Source organism: Theropithecus gelada, chromosome 1, assembly GCF_003255815.1.
Source record: "Theropithecus gelada isolate Dixy chromosome 1, Tgel_1.0, whole genome shotgun sequence".
NCBI classification, from domain to species: Eukaryota; Metazoa; Chordata; class Mammalia; order Primates; family Cercopithecidae; genus Theropithecus; species Theropithecus gelada.
Window position 1 is genome coordinate 214,563,883 of NC_037668.1, and position 17,332 is coordinate 214,581,214.

A 17,332-nucleotide genomic window follows, 5' to 3' on the forward strand; every position below is an offset into this window, starting at 1 on the left:
TGGAATCAATAGGTTACAGGGTCTCCAAGACCTCCCATGCCAAAGACTGAATGCAGTCTTTCTATGGGGTTATGAGTACCCCTTCCCTGTGTAGTCCAGGAGACTGCTGGAAACTTGGTGTGTGCATGGGTGCAGAGGGTGGGGAGAGAAGTTCCTATACTTGTAGGACAAAAATACTTTTGGAGCCAGAGAAAAATACCTTTGGATACCCTGGACTGGGAAAGATGGGATGATTCCATCCCTGCTACATTATCACTCTCTGTCATCTACTCTCTTCTTCACCTCCAGCTCATAACGGCTGGGTTCCCATAGGATTTTCCATTGTACACAGCTTAGTCTGTTTTGTGTTGCTATAACTGAATGCACGAGACTGGGTTATTTACAAAGAAAAGACACTTACTTCTTACAGTTTTGTAGGTTAGGAAGTCCAAGGTTGAGGGGCTGTATCTGATGGGGGCCTTCTTGCTGATGGGGACTCCGTCCTAAGGCAGCTCAGGGTGTCACATGGCAAGAGGACAAGAAAATGCCAAACTGGCTTTTATAACAGATCCACTCCTGTAATAACCCATTAGTCTACTAATCCACGAATAGGTTCTTCCATTCATGACAGAAGAGCAAATGTAACCCAATCACCTCTTAAATACCGCATCTTCAACACGACTCTTGGAGGAGGCAGACATTCACACCATAGCATGAGGCTGTAGATTTCTTCAAAACAACCTCTGCCTTTGTTTTCTAGAAGTGGAGTTTCCAGAACCCACTTGTTCAAGGATGCTGTCTCCTTGACTTAGCCCAGTATCACCTTTTGGTCACCTTTTTCGTCCTGGTGCTTTATGGACTCTATCTGATTGGTTTGCAGCCCACTACCATATCTGACTCTGCTCTAGGTGTTTCCTGTGATCTCTGGGATCCTGATCCACACCACTCAGTTGTGGCCTCCTAAACTTCATCTCTGACCCCACCCCAGCTAGGAGGGATGTGTGGATATTTCTTTTATCTTTCTGCATTGATGACCTTTTGGAGAAAAAGGAAGCAGGTAAGACAAACATTGCTTTATCCATTATGTATCAAGCATTGTGCTTGATAATTTACATTATCTTTACCCTTTCAACCAATACTGGAGAAAGATGATATTAACCTTTAAAAGATATCAAACATGCTCGGCTTTATTTCCCAACAATTGTGAAATGATTAAGGTACTATAACCTGATTAAGATATCAAGAGTTATTAATCAAATTTTTAAAACAAAATTTGCATTTTATTTAGATTGAAATGAATTATACAAAGTTTATTTTCCTCACCAAAAATAACTGCAGTATTTTCCATGTTTTTCTAGATAAGCCAAAACACTTCTATGTGTAGGTTTTCTGGGTTTTGCTTATAAATCAAGATGAGGCAGTAGGTAAGAGTCACGAAAAAAGACAAAAAAAAAAGGATAAATGAGTTGTCAGTATCCATAGCCTCTGATTCTGTCTTAACCATGAAACAGAAGTGTTCAACATGTATTTACTAAAAAGCTTAGGAAGATGTAGGCTCCACAAAGGAACGTAAACAGTAATAACTAGATGTGGAACAACAGCAGGCTCTTCCATTCAAACTTTAACTGTCATTTGTTCCTTTACGTTCATTTGTGAAAAACAAAAATCTACCCCTGGAATCCTTGCTTGGCAAGCTCACAAGCTTCTCTTTCTCTGGTAATTTATTGTAACTGTCCAGTATAGATTTTTAACATACTTAAAACTCCTACTAGTCAAAGGTCAATTGCGGGCTTCAACACTTTATAAAATGTATTCCTTCCTCCCACACTTCTTCAAAATATGTTTCTTCAAAGAATTGGTAACTCAACACCTGAGCAGAGATCCACAGTGATAATAAATGCTATGTCTAAAATGACTTCAACAATTGCAGAGTGCCACCCGCAGAGATCATGCGGAAGTGAAAGATGGCACTTTCAATGTACTCTTCTGGAAGAACAGACGGGTCTTCAAAGCATGAGGGTTCAAACGGGCCGTTTAAACAGGTAGATTATCAATGGCTAATGTATTCAATGGAGGCCTATAGGCAAAGATATTAAGTAATTAAGACCTACATACACTTTAAGGCTTTTCTTCCAAATATCAAATATAAGAAAGACTATTTTTGAAAGTCTCTTAGGTATTTTCCATGGTTTCTAAATCATCTGTGGGAAACTCTGACTTACTTTTATAGAGTTTAATATATGTGTCCACCCAGGAGAATGGCGTGAACCCGGGAGGCGGAGCTTGCAGTGAACCGAGATCACGCCACTTCACTCCAGCCTGGGCAACAGAGCGAGACTCCATCAAAAACAAACAAACAAACAAAAAACCAAAAACGTGTCCACCAATAAATCCAGGTCATGTTTTATATCAAAATTTATGTTAATCTAAGCCAAGTTACTTGACCTTTGGTCTGTCAAAGTATTCCTGAAGTATGCTTTAAGATGCTTTCGTCCATTTTCATACTGCTCATTCTCAACCTTCATCACAGGAGGAATACACGGGACCTTTGGCAATAGGTCATTTAGCATACACATTAGGAAAGAACTTGATGTCAGGCAGGTGGAGGGCTTCATAAATGGTGGACAGAGCTCTGTGTCTTTCCCCGTTTCCATTTGATTCTCCAACAATGAAGCTCGGCTGAGAGCATGTCGGGATTGGGTAAGTCATTTCTATACATGTCAGCCTGGTGTTCCTCTGACGTATTGAATTGGAGGTGTCCCATGACTGAGAGTACCAGAGATAAGCATTTAAGAGCTCTGAGGTGCTGTTCTGAGATCACATCTTTAAGTTCCTGAAAAATGTGCTCCACTGTTGGGACACTTAGGATTTCTTTTCTTTTCTTTTTTTTTTTGAGATGGAGTCTCGCTCTGTCGCCCAGGCTGGAGTGCAGTGGCTGGATCTCAGCTCACTGCAAGCTCTGCCTCCCGGGTTCACGCCATTCTCCTGCCTCAGCCTCCCGAGTAGCTGGGACTACAGGCGCCCGCCACCTCACCTGGCTAGTTCTTTGTATTTTTTAGTAGAGACAGGGTTTCACCGTGTTAGCCAGGATGGTCTCCATCTCCTGACCTCGTGATCCGCCCGTCTCGGCCTCCCAAAGTGCTGGGATTACAGGCTTGAGCCACCGCGCCCAGCCAGGATTTCTTTATAGTAACTCTCAGAGGTTAGCTGAGATTCCAAGTTACCCTGGTAAGCTCTGCAAAATTTCCCAGGGAGTTTCACTTGAATATCAAGTTTGGTTGCCAAATTTGTAACTTCCTCAAACCAAAATTCCTGATAAACTTCAATATTCTCCATCACTTCACTGAGTGAATGCAGTACTGCAGTCAAGCTATCGGCTGCAAAGAAGACATCAAAGGTTTGCCCCTGGAGATTTTTCCCAAAGGCTCTTGTAAAAGATAGGGTATTTTTAAGAACAGCAATAGTAACAATGAAATCAAAATCTGTTACTGCACTGTAGAGTACAAATGCTCGGCCAGCTACACAGTTATTCCATCTAATATTTGTGTCACTATTTATACCATCTAAACATGAAACAAATGCTTGCAGAAGTTCCACTAAAATTTCAAAAACATCATGCCTGCCTGTCCACTGAGAATGGCAGAGTTCCTTCAGTTCTTTATCCCTTTCTTTACTGTTCCGAAAAAAGAACAGAAATTACATTGTCAAATTCTAAAAGCAGTTGTGGTGATTGATGGAAAAAAAGAACAAACTCCCTCAATTGTACCTAACACAACAGATACTCCCATAACAGGTACTGATTTTATCAATCACATATTTAAGACACAGGAAGAGCAGAGTGGGTAGATAGCTTGGGGATATTTCTCTAAAAGTCTAGAAGGAACAACTTCCATTTTGGAAGAAAATTCAGTAGACACAACGTAAGCTTGGCCATGACAATACTCCATATTTAATCCCCACTTCTCAGCTATCCTAGTGTGAAATTTCACAGCCAAAATTTCTGCATCAGCTTCATAAGGCAGGAAGCCTGCAAATTACCCTCTTATTTTATGAGACTCATCAACAAACCTCAAGGAGACTCATCAACAAACCTCACCGACACAGGTAGATGCCCTTCCCCTACCATGTCCATTACATCATCAGTGATAATGGAAAAGAAATGTGAGTCTCTCACTTCCCTTAGAGTTTATTCCCGAATACAGCTCTCACAGATCTCTACATCTGCCTCTGCTGTGTTTTTTAAACAAAACAACGTGTTAACTGCTCTTGTCTCAAAGTGCTTTCTCAGGACCCCTTGACCACAATTTCTCCAGCACTCCAGCACTGCGTGAACGTTATCTGGAGTAAAGAGACCTTCTAGGATTTCATCGGCCTCATGTCCATCCAGAGGTATGTTTTGCTTTTCCATCAGAATCAAGATTTCAAACAGAGATTTTAGGTATCCTTTGTTTTCCTTCTCTTCAAGGGTTAGAGGTAAAATGTCCTCATCTGGCCCTTCACCCCCTTCTTTACTGGGGTTCTGAGCATTGCTGTTGTTGATTTCTTTATGTTTTTGTTCCTGTTCAGAAGGTTCATCAACAATTCTTTTATTCATTTTCTAGGTAGGTTGTTCAAATGACTGGTAAGAGCAAATATTGTTGGTATTGCATTATCTCATAGAACTGTCCTATAAGGACTAGTTCTACAGACCCTAGACGTCTCAAAATGTTGGACCCCTCACCGGTCATGTTTATTTAGCTGATCAGGTGTTTTATCTTCTAAGTCTGCTCTCCTACAATTCACCCACTTCTGGCACCTGATCGGGTCCCTGCGCAACCTGAAGAAGGCCAGGTCTGACTGCGTGCTCTTCCGCGTGCAGTTCGGGGCAGCGCAGAAGTTCTGCATCGTCGCCAGCCCGCCCGCCAGCCTGCCTGCCCAGCCCTCCTCTCCGTCGGGGCCGAGGAGAGCAGGCATGCCGGCCATCGGGGCCGGGGAGGGCAGCCAGGACGGCCACCGGGCCGGGGAGGGCAGCCAGGACGGCCACCAGGCCACGGAGAGCAGGCAGGTCAGCCATCCGGGCCCGGGAGGGGAGCCAGGCTGGCCGGCGCACTGGGGAGGGGCGGGCGGACGAGAAGCCTCGAGGAGGGGCGCCGTGGTCAGAGGCCGGGCTGAGGACGCTGCTCTACAGCGCTCGGAGCGGCCGGGAGGGCTTACTGCTGCCATCGCCGTCTCTGGTGCATCATCCTACCCGCCCGGGACGCTGCCGCCTCCTTCCCTCAATGCCTGTTAATCAATTTTTAAATCAAGAAGTATTCATGTCTACCCAGCCTCTAATGACCTTTTTGAAAATGAAGTGGTAAACACATTACACATTTCAGCTCCAAAAACTCCTCAAAATATCTAAGGGCATCTGCAAGTTTTTCTTCTAATCTGATTTTTAAATGGAAGCATCTTATGTTTGATACATCATTTGATGTCTTTTAAAAAATGAGTTCTAGAGCACAACATTTTCAACAAAAAGTACACATGTATGGTTGTACAATAAAATGTATAAGATACCTATTTGTGTGTGTGTGTAATACATGAATATAGTTCCTCTCTATTCTTTATGTTCTTTAAATTCTTCATTATTATGCACTATTTCTTAAAATGGCTTAGGGGATGGATTGGTAGCTTTGGCTGTTTCCTGCTGACGTTTTAGAGGGTTACTAAAATGTGCAAAGAGGTAGTCACAGACCACAGTAAAACAACTAAATATTCAACGTGCTCTTTCAAATGTGTATTTAAGGACACAGAATCTTCTGTGTGGAGACAATCCGTGCATGCAACTAGACTAAATTCGTGCTAGCAGCCAAGACTTGCCTCTCTCAGTAGACCAGAATTATTCATAAACCATCATGTAAAGAGAAGTGAGCAGCCAACCAGGAGAACTAAGGGCACAGCTGTGAGTCCTGAGTAGCAAGATCAAGTCTCACACTGCTCATTATGAAGAGGGAGGGTTTCTGCCTTCGTTTATTTTCGGACACAGCTTAGATAAGGTTGCTGGCCATATTTCTGTTATTTTGATTCAAGCAGAAAATCCTGTGCAGATCCACGGAACACATTATTGTAACATCGCTCAGAGGAGAATTGGGTCAATGCAATTTAGAGGATGAAAATAGCTCTGCAGTGTGAGTGTAGAAACTCTGGTTTATTGGAGGATAACTTTTTTGATGGTCTCAAAGTTTAAAAATTTAAAACTTAAAAACAATTTTATTAAATAGAAACTTGAGGGATTTTTATTCTATGCCTTACAGATCAAATGGTTTTAGCATGGGGTGGGAGGCAGATGCCAAGGGCTCACTGGAGCGAACTGCAAGGAACTCCAGCACTTTTCTGTGCTTCTCCTGAAGTACTCTTGCTTTGTATCTGAGTCTTGTCTAGGCCACATTAAATGGAGTCATTAGGCTTGAGTAACTTGAGTAACTTTTTAAATTAGGAATTCTTGACTTGGGGATACTTGCCTGAGGGTTTCTCTTTTCTGCTGTTTTTTTTTTTTTTTCTATGATTAAAAATGCCAAGAAGGGCAAATTTTTCCATGATTTGCAATTACCAGGAAGGATGGACTTCTAAGGACTGATGGCTTGTGAAAGATAACCATTGAAACAACCAATTGTATTTATGCAAGGCTTATTGTTTAAACACCGTACTCTTCTTATAGGATTATTGTTTCCCTTAAAAGAATGTTTCTACTAACTAGAGTTTTAATCTAACTTCAGTGCTGTCTGTCCAAGACTGTCCTGAATTGAGTGATTTTAAGGGATACGGTCTATCAATTTAATTTACTTGCATTTTATGGATTCTTCTTTTTAAACATGAGCATATAATTAAATATCTCCTATACTGTTTACAGTGTTTAGATTATAGCTTATATATAAATTTCTCCTATCAAGTCTCTTCCATTAGGTGAGTTTTATTAAATAACCAACAGACTCCACTGCTGATTTATCACGAATGATAGTAAATTTTTTCAGAATTTAAATTTATCTATAGTAAGTAACAGGCATTAATAACTTGGTTTCTTTTTTAAATAACCAGAGTCTGCAATGCCTTGGTTTATGCAAAAGCAGACAAGTCAGGCCCATCTCCTGACTGGGTAACCTTTTTTTGCCACTGATCCAGCCCTTAAAGTGAGTCACGTTGTTTACTTGGGGTCCATGGATGAGCTACAGAGATTAGTCTGTGAATGTCCTAAAATACAGTACAACTGTGAGTTTCTGTGAACTTTCACATAATTTTTATCAAAAGAAATTTGTGGTATAATGGATAGGTGGGCAGTATAGTGTGCCCTGCAGTCAGACTGCCTGGGTTTATATGATGATGGGGTTTGTGAGTTCTATTCCAAAATATTGAATATTTTAAGCTGAAGAAATTTGAGAAATGGCAGATTCAGGAGGGACTCTCTGACCTTCCCTTGAAGCAGGTCATAAGACCCTCCTGTGAGAGATGCTGTCTTTATATCCAGAGAAATGGAGCATTCTTCTCCCTGAAGGTGGAGGGGTGCTGAAGAGAATCTGAATGAACAGGACTTGCTCAGTTTCTCCCGGTTTACTGCCCTTAGGGCCTCTCTCTCTGCCCTATCACATTTTCCCACGACTCTTCATCAAACCTAGTATAAAGACACACTCAGGTTTAATCATTTTTTTTAAGGTATTCATTTCTTAATGAAGCCTCCCATGTCACATAATACTTTTTTTTTTTTTTTTTTTGAGACCGAGTTTCACTCTTGTAGCGCAGGCTGGAATGCAATGGCACAATCTCAGCTCACTGCAATCTCCGCCTCCTGGGTTCAAGCGATTCTCATGCCTCCGCCTCCGAAGTAGCTGGGATTACAGGTGCTCGCTAATCATGCCCAGCTAATCTTTGGATTTTTAGTAGAGACGGGGTTTCACCATGTTGGCCAGGCTGGCCTTGAACTCCCGACCTCAGATGATCCACCTGCCTCGGCCTCCCAAAGTGCTGGGATTACAGGCGTGAGCCACCGCACCTGGCCCGTAATACTTCTATTACGTAAATTTGTATGCTTTTCTGTTGTTAATCTGTCTTTTGTTACAGAGCCACAGCTAAGCTCCTAGAAGGGTAGAAGCCAAGATTTTTTTCCTTCCGTATGATCCCAATCCACTACTTAGCTCGGTGACTTCAAACAAGTTACTTAACCTCTCTCTGCTTCAGCGTTCTCGAAATTGCAGAAATGATCTTACAGGACTGCTGTGATGATTAAATGCGAGAATTCTGATGGCATGGAAAACTCTTAATGAAGTGGCAGGCACTTAGTAAGCATCACTAAATTTTACTAATTACATCACACAGTCAGCCCTCCATATCCACACGTTCCATAGCTTTAGATTTAAGCAACCTTGGATGGAAAATATTTGAAAAAAGTCAAAAATAAAAATAATAATTCAACAATTAAAGTTATATTAATTAAAAATACAGTATAACAACTATACAGCATTACATTGTATTAGATATTATAATAATCTAGAGATTATTTAGTATGTGGGAGGATTTACATAGGTTATATGCAAACACCACACCATTTTATATTAGTGACTTGAGCATCTGTGGATTTTGGTGTCTGAGGAGGTCCAGGAACCAATTTCCCAGGGATGCCAAGAGGTGAATGTATTCTCAAAATAATCTGTAACCTCCAAAAAGTTAAGAGGCACTGACCTATGATATTTTTAGAATTGTGTTTTAAAGAACAAATCAGTACCTGATTTAATAAGTCACACTTAAGCCTAATTCGAACAGAAATATTAGTTTGCAAAATGCACAGATACATATTCATCATGAGGCAGAAAGGCCTTTTAAATAGCTTTGAAAATGTGGAAAGTCAATTTGTGTTGTTCTTCCATGGGAGAAAAAGAATCTACCAAGTCCCAGGTGAGCCTCCAAAAAAAACTTCCATCTGCCCTTGGCTTCTGTACTATCCAAGCGTGTCTTGAAACCCTGAAATAAATTTCAAGGTGACAACCTAAATTTAACTCTGCAGTTGTGGGTTTGTGGATTTCTCAGCATTTTCTTTTTTAGTTAGCATAGAAGTCAAAAGTTACAAAAGCAATGAGATTCTGCATCTTTTAATGAAAGATAAAACAACAATATAAACATACACAAATTTACAGAGAAGGGAACAACTTTAATACATTTGGAGTAAAAGGTGTTTCTTCTTTAAATATGGTATAAAAATAAATGCAAGAAACATTAACGGAGAATGTACAGACAACAGACAAAGACAGGAGTTTCTTTCCGACTGTGGATACATTGGTGAAATGAAACTTTCTGTGCGAATTTACTGTTTAATAAATGTGAAGCCGTATGTATACTTATGGATATATACTTTTTTCTTTTACAGTTCTTCCAGTTTTTGACTGACTGAATTTTCAGTGAACTGTGTGTCTAGCTGAAGCTTTGAGAGAGAGAGAGAGAGAGAGAGAGAAGGAAAAAAAGAAAAGGTTTTACTTCACTTGAACTTGTTAAAAAGGAGAAGACACAGATCCAGCGTAAGTAGAGGGAGAAAGAAAGCAGACAACAGTTTGGAATGGAGGCATTGAGATGGAAGAGTCCACTGGAGATGGAATGTACACACACAAATAACAATTTAGGTCCTTTGCTCATGCAACATCTTGTTCTAATGTCCTCTGCTCCAGATCACAACAGCGAGCTACAAAGTATGTGCAGTGACTCCAGTCTGCATTCATGCTACAAGATGATCCGTTTAGTAAGACTGAACAAGGCTTGTTAACCTCTTGGACGTGAGAGATTTCCCCTGAGAAAATATATAAAACAAGAAAAAAGAAAGAAAATCAAGTATGATCACTGAAAACCTGCTTGGTAGTAGCAACTATTTACTGTAGCTGATTTGTGTGCAAGGGTCAAAACTGAACCCTTTAAGTCCATCTTAGTTCAAACTTCATGACCAACCTGCCTTCCCCGCTCCCTCCCTCCACTGACACGTCAGACAAAACTATCCTCCCTCCCTCCACCCTCCTACCCCTCCCAAATCCTTCCTCCCCACTGCAAACAGACTGATGGTTTCACAGCACAGATCAGCAAATCATAAAACATATCCATAAATGTTCCATCAAGGCTTAGCAATGAAGCAACATCTAGGTTCCCAACTGATTATAAACATGTTACAACAAATCTTAGTAAGCTGCTCTGAAAGATAATAATGTGAGTGCATTCTTGTTCAATGGCTGAAATTAATGTCACATTTATAAATATCTAGAAATGTAGAGGATATGATTGAATCAAACAAAATGCAGTTTTTGAGGGTGTGATTCATGAAACTCAAGATTGAGTGTGTCCCCTACCTTACATAATAATGGAGAAAAAGGTGAAAATTATACATCTGAAGATAAAAGTCTATTTGTTCCCTGTTTCCAGCTATTGACGTCTTCCTATCCTTTCCTGACTTCTTCCAACCCTAATCCAAGAAAAAATCTGATCTATTCTGATTCCACATATCATACGATTACGTAAAGCACATACTTAGGTTTTAGAAATCTCATAAGTCAACATTGTTGCTGTTAATTACCAGTACTCTAGAGAGATAAGAAATCTGAGGCCAGGCACAGTGGCTCACGCCTGTAAGCCCAGCACTTTGGGAGGCTGAGGTAGGCAGATCACCTGAGGTCAGGAGTTCGAAACCAGCCTGCCCAACATGGCAAAACTCCCTCTCTATTAAAAGTACAAAAATAAGTCGGGTGTGGTGGTGGGCACCTGTAATCCCAGCTACTCAGGATGCTGAAGCAGGAGAATCACTTGAACCCAGGAGGTGGAGGTTGCAATGAGCCGAGATCGCACCACTACACTCCAGCCTGGGTGACAAGAGCAAAACTGTCTCCAAAAAAAAAAAAAAAAAATTTGAAGTATTTGATCAGAATACAAAACTGGTGGTTCTCATTTCATGTCTTATTTTATATGTTCTATTAAAAAATTATGTGGGCCAGTTATTTAATGAATTTTTGTACATCTCAAGATAAAATAATAAGTAAAAATAAAAAATTGGAAACATATATTTTAGTAATAAATTACAGTCATAGCAATAGTCTTGATTTGCTACCTAATGTGGCTCCGTTTTAGAAAGGGGATGGCGGTGATGGGAGATACATCATCACTCATGGTCATTGCCTTAGTCTGTTTGGGCTGCTATAACAGAAAACCATAGACTAAATGGCTTATAAACAACAGAAATTTATTTCTTATAGGCCTGGGAAGTCCAAGATCTAGACACTTATAGATTGTTTGTCTAGTGAGGGCCTTCTCCTTGGTTTATCAATGGTGCATTCTTGTTGTGTCCTCAGATAATGGAAGAAGGAAATAAGCTCCCTGGGCTTATCTGATAAAGGCTCCTGCTCATAAGGGCTTCACCTTCATGATCTAATTACCTTCCAAAGGCCCTGTCTCCTAATACCGTCACCCTTGAGATTAGGATTTAACATGTGAACTTGACTGGGGAGGGAACAGAAATATTCAGTTCATAGCAGCCACATTTTTGGAAAAAGACAGTACGTTTAAGAAAAGATTAATAAGGCCGGGCGCGGTGGCTCACGCCTGTAATCCCAGCACTTTGGGAGGCCGAGGCGGGCGGATCACGAGGTCAGGAGATCGAGACCATCCTGGCTAACACGGTGAAACCCCGTCTCTACTAAAAACGCAAAAAATTAGCCGGGCGAGGCGGCGGGCGCCTGTAGTCCCAGCTACTCGGGAGGCTGAGGCAGGAGAATGGCGTGACCCCGGGAGGCGGAGCTTGCAGTGAGCCGAGATCGCGCCACTGCACTCCAGCCTGGGCGACTAAGCGAGACTCTGTCTCAAAAAAGAAAAAAAAAAAAAAAAAAAAAGAAAAGATTAATAATTCCATAATCAACCTTTCTTTACACACCACATAATTACTGATAAGGGCCCTCTGCTGATATGAACAGCAGCAATGAAAATCATGCACCATTTTCTCTTAGTTTTTTCTTAATTGGGAAAAGGGTCCACAACTTAGCTTTCAGCAACTGAGAGGGAAGATGTTAAAGTGGTTTTTGTTTTGTTTTGTTTTGTTTTGTTTTGTTTTGTTTTGAGACGGAGTCTCACTCTGTTGTCAGGCTGAAGTGCAGTGGCTAAATCTCGGCTCACTGCAACCTCCGCCTCCCGGATTCAAGCGATTCTCCTGCCTCAGCCTCCGGAGTAGCTGTGACTACAGGCACCTGCCACCACACCCAGCTAATTTTTTGTATTTTTAGTAGAGATAGGGTTTCACCATGTTGGCCAGGATGGTCTCAATCTCCTGACCTTGTGATCCGCCCGCCTCAGCCTCCCAAAGTGCTGGGATTATAGGCATGAGTCACCGCGCCTGGCTAATATCAAAATTTAATGTTGGTATTTTCCACTAGGCTTCTGTTTATTCACTTTATGGGAGAAACAACAATAAAAGAGAAAACAGTTTATTAACAAGAGACCCTGCTTTATAAATAAAATATGCATTCCTGCCTGCTCTGGTCTGAATGTCTGTCCCCCTCAACGCTCACGTGTTCAAAGCCTGCTCTCCTATGTGATGCTATTAGGAGGTGGGGGCTTTGGGAAGTGACCAGGTATGAGGGTGAAGCTCTCATTAATGGAATTAGTGCTATTTATATCTGTCTGTGTGTCCGTGTGTGTGTGTGTGTGAGAGACACAGTCTCACTCTATTGCCCAGGCTGGAGTGCAATGGTGCAGTCTCGGGTCCCTGCAACCTCCGCCTCCAAAGGCCCCAGTCACTGGGTTCAAGCGATTCTCCTGCCTCAGCCTCCTGAGTAGCTGGGATTACAGGCATGAGCCACCACGCCTGGCTAATTTTGTATTTTTAGTAGAGCCGGATTTCGCCATTTTGGCCAGCCTGGTCCCAAACCCCTGACCTCAGGTGATCCACCCGCCTCGGCCTCCCAAAGTGCTGGGATTACAGGCACGAGCCACTGCGTCTGGCCTAGTGCTCTTATAAAAGAAGCCCAAGGAAGCTTGTTTGCCCCTCCCACCAGGTGAGGACACAGTGGGAAGATGGCTGTCTATGAATCAGGAAGGGGGCCCTCATCGGACACTGAACCTGCCAGCATCTTGATCTTGGACTTCACCAGCTTCTAGAACTGTGAGAGATAAATTTATTTTGTTTATAAGCTACCCACCCAGTTTACGGCATTTTGTTATAGCTGGCTATAACGGACTGAAATGCTGCCTCCACTTCCATGCCTATTTCCTCATCCGTAAAATGAGGATAATAATAGTACTTACTTTCAAATCTTGTTCTGAAGACTGATACACGTAAATTGCTTAAAACCATTTATGGATCATTTTGTTCACTCAGTTTATGTTGGCTATTACCTTATACTATCATTATAATTATTAATACTATCATTATATGCTGTCTTCATTAAGATACCCAAACCCAGAGTCACTATTCTGACACTGAGGAGGACAGAAAGTTGTAAATTAAAAGCTAAAATCATAAAATCATACTGCTTTTCCACCCCAATCCTGGGCAACAAGTTAATCAAATGATGTTGAAATAAAAAAGATTCAGTTCTTAAATACAATGCTATTTCCTGTGTTTACTACTGTAGTCTCTGTGCTATGAATAGAATTGTATACACATGTGCATATATACCTATTCTGAGACTAAAAACTTTATCTTTAAAACGTGCTTACTTGGCTGGGCATGGTGGCTCATACCTGTAATTCCAGCACTTTGGGAGGCCGAGATGGTTGTATCACTTGAGGCCAGGAGTTCAAGACCAGCCTGGCCAACATGGTGAAACCCCATCTCTACTAAAAATACAAAAATCAGCTGGGTGTGGTGGGGCACACCTGTAGTCCCAACTACTTGGGAGGCTGAGGTGGGAGAATCATTTGAACCTGGAAGTTGGAGGTTGCAGTGAGCCGAGATAGGCCACTGCATTCCAGCCTGGGATACAGAGTGAGACTCTGTCTCAAAAAAAAAAAAAAAAAAGTGCTTACTCTTTGTGGGATAAAGGAAGGTACACATCAGTACACGTTGGTTGAGGCACAACAATTAATTCTTATATAGTAGAAGACTGGGGGAAAGATGCTAATATAAAACTGTTTCTTTTAAAACTACAGATTAATGTGATTTGGTTCAAAATTCTGGGAAGAGGAGTGGGCCAGGTGCAGTGGCTGACGCCTATAATCCCAGCACTTTGGGAGGCCTAGGCAGGTGGATCATGAGGTCAAGAGATTGAGACCATCCTGGCCAATATGGTGAAACCCCGTATCTACTAAAAATACAAAAATTAGCTGGGCATGGTGGTACAGGCCTGTAGTCCCAGCTACTAAGGAGGCTGAGGTAGGAGAATTGCTTGAATCTGGGAGGTGGAGGTTGCAGTGAGTCGAGATCGCACTACTACACTCCAACCTGGGTGACAGAGCGAGACTGTCTCAAAAAAAAAAAAAAAGAGTGAAATAGTTACATTGAAATTGGAAGCCATTTGAAACTCAGATACAGTCATTTTTTTATTTGAACGATTAAATCTACTGTTGTCCTTATCAATTTATAAAGAAAAAAAAATGTGGTTCTCTTTCTACAGTTTTGTTTTTATTTTTCCAAATGTCCTCAAATCCTCAAAGCTACTAGTACGTGGCCTGATACGGACTTCATTAAAAATTGGATATGATACAAGTTAAGCGTGACAAGCACTTGTCCCAGGAAATAATTAAAAAACACTTTTTCACAGAAGCCCGTAGAGAAATATAGGCCCACAGTAAACCTGGGGCTTTGTGATATTAGCATAACAATGGGCAGAAATGAGAAAACATACAGGTGTATTTTAACAACAAAACTCTGTGTGGACCAGGCGAGGTGGCTCAGACCTGTAATCCCAACACTTTGGGAGGCCGAGGCCTGCGGGTCACCTGAGGCCAGGAGTTCGAGACCAGTCTGGCCAACATGGTGAAACCCCATCTCTACTAAAATATGAAAATTAGCTGGGCGTGGTGGCAGTCGCCTGTAATCCCAGCTACTCGGGAGGCTGAGGCAGGAGAATTGCTTGAACCCAGGAGGTGGAGGTTGCAGTGAGCCGAGATCACACCATTGCACTCCAGCCTGGGCAGTAGAGTGGGACTCCATCTCAAAAAAAAAAAAAAAAAAAAAAAAAAAAGATCTTAAGTGCAGCACTGAGGTCAAAGCAGACAGCATGGATGCCCAATGAGCCATCTGGATTGGAAGATTTAGATCACTTGGATCTATTTGCAAACCATGTGCAAATCCTGCCTTATTCACATACTAGAAAGGAAAATACATAAGCCCTACTCTAGTGCACAAAGAAACTATTGTGTCTATACTTCTGGTTGCTCACTCTATTGCAATGTATTAAGCTAAAAAGAACACGGATCACTTCCAGGGAAGTATACATGGTATGATATTTGCATGTCAGCCGTTTTGGAACAATCAATTTCAGTGTAGTTCCTCGGATGCTGTATGGAACCAGCCCCTGCCAATGATCTTTTCCCAATTTTTCCAAATTGAAGAACCTGAGAAATGGTTTTTCAAAATTATTTTTAAAATTTTCGAGACAGGGTCTTGCTCTATCACCCAAATCAGGGTGCAGTGGTGTGACCATGACTTACTGCAGCTTCGACCTCCCAGGCTCAAGCGACCTCCTGCCTCAGCCTCCCAAGTAGCTGAGACCACAGGTGTGCACCACCATGCCTTGCTGATTTTTTATTTTTAGTAGAGATGAGGTCTCATTATGTCATCCAGTCTGATCTCAAACTCCTGGTCTCAAGTGATCCTCCCAGCTCAGTCTCCCAAAGTGCTTGGATTACAGGTATGAGACACTGTGCCTGACCAAATCTGAGAAATTTTTATAGCTAAGTTTTAAAGTCTTAATTCCATAAATTAAAAGGGCTAACAAACCCTATCAATAGCACTTTTAAAAAACCAAATTGCTTACAATAATTCAATAATTTTATGTGAATAATACTTATTTTTAACCCCATGATTACATATGTGTTATGTGATTTAAACTCTTCCTGTCAGATTCTAAAGGAAACAGATTATAGTGGAAACAGAAATCTATAGAGAAAGACAAATATACTTAGAACATAACAAAAACTCAAGATCTTATGACATTTTGTAACATCTAGTTAATGGTGATATGCTAGAAAAAGAAGCATATAATCAGTTTTGGGACAAAATAAACCTGGGACTTCAGCTGGCACGTAGGTGAATAGACAGCATCATCCTAGTCTATAATTACATAAACAAAGAGAGTTCTCTAGTGTGTCACAATAAAACTCCCCTCCACTAAACCAATTCCTTTCTGTCCTAAATGGTTTGGAGAGATTTTGTTATAATTAGGGACAACACCCTCAAAACAAAAATAACAACCTATGTATTTGTCCTTAACTTTTCCAAGTGAACTATCAAAGGTACAAACTTTAACTAACTTTAAAAACATCATTCTTGGCCTGGGCGCAGTGGCTCATGCTTGTAAACCTAGTACCTTGGGAGACTGAGGTGGGTGGATCACTTGCGGTCAGGAGTTTGAGACCAGCATGGACAACATGGAAAAACCATGTATCTACTCAAAAAAAAAAAAAAAAGCAGGGCATGGTGGTGCATGCCTGTAACTCCAGCTAACCAGAAGGCTGAGATAGGAGAATTGCTTGAATCCAGGAGACAGAAGTTGTAGTGAGCCGAGATTGCGTGCCACCCTACTCCAGTCTGGGTGACAGAGCGAGACTCTGTCTCAAAAAAAAAAAAAAAAAAAATCATTCTTAGTCTTAAAGTAGTAACAGAAAGTTGATGATAAGGAGCCTTGAGTCAGTAGGAATTGATGAAGGCCAGGCTCTTAGCTACAGCCTGACAGCCTGGGGCGTTAGGGAGACGGAAGCAACTTTCTACATTCCTCTCCTGCAATCCAAGGAAGCAGAGAGAAGCTATGTTTGCTTGAGTTACTAAGCCCACTTATTTTATTGCTGTCATAAAAACACAAAGTATGGCGAGGCGTGGTGGCTCATGCCTGTAATCTCAGTACTTTGGGAGGCCGAGGCGGTGGATCATCTGAGGTCAGGAGTTCAAGACCAGCCTGGCCAACATGGTGAAACCCTGTTTCTACTAAAAAATATATATATCACAAAATTAGGCAAGCGTCGTGGCAGGTGCCTGTAGTCCCAGCTACTCGGGAGGCTGAGGCAAGATAATCACTTGAACCCGGGAGGCGGAGGTTGCAGTGAGCTGAGATCGCGCCATTGCACTCCAGCCTGGGCTACAAGAGTGAAACTCTGTCTAGAAGAAAAAACAAAAAACAAAACAATACAAAAAAACACAGTAGTCTTTTTTTTTTTTTTTTTTTTT

At 41.5% G+C, this 17,332-nt stretch overlaps 1 protein-coding gene and 1 pseudogene across 7 annotated transcripts in view; both read right to left on the reverse strand.

The window, feature by feature from the left end:
- Window positions 1-2,405: 2,405 nt before the first annotated feature.
- Window positions 2,406-4,714, reverse strand: LOC112634845 (annotated as a pseudogene).
- Window positions 4,715-9,115: 4,401 nt separating this feature from the next.
- RGS7 (regulator of G protein signaling 7) overlaps window positions 9,116-17,332 on the reverse strand; it is a 577,395-nt gene continuing 569,178 nt past the window's right edge. For all 7 annotated transcript variants that reach the window (XM_025399630.1, XM_025399608.1, XM_025399600.1 and 4 more), the window contains one exon: window positions 9,116-9,766. Coding sequence is in view for 4 of the 7 variants with exons in the window: in XM_025399608.1 (XP_025255393.1) it covers window positions 9,716-9,766 (51 nt within the window). In the remaining 3 variants the exon portion in view is untranslated. The remainder of the gene's footprint in view (window positions 9,767-17,332) is intronic.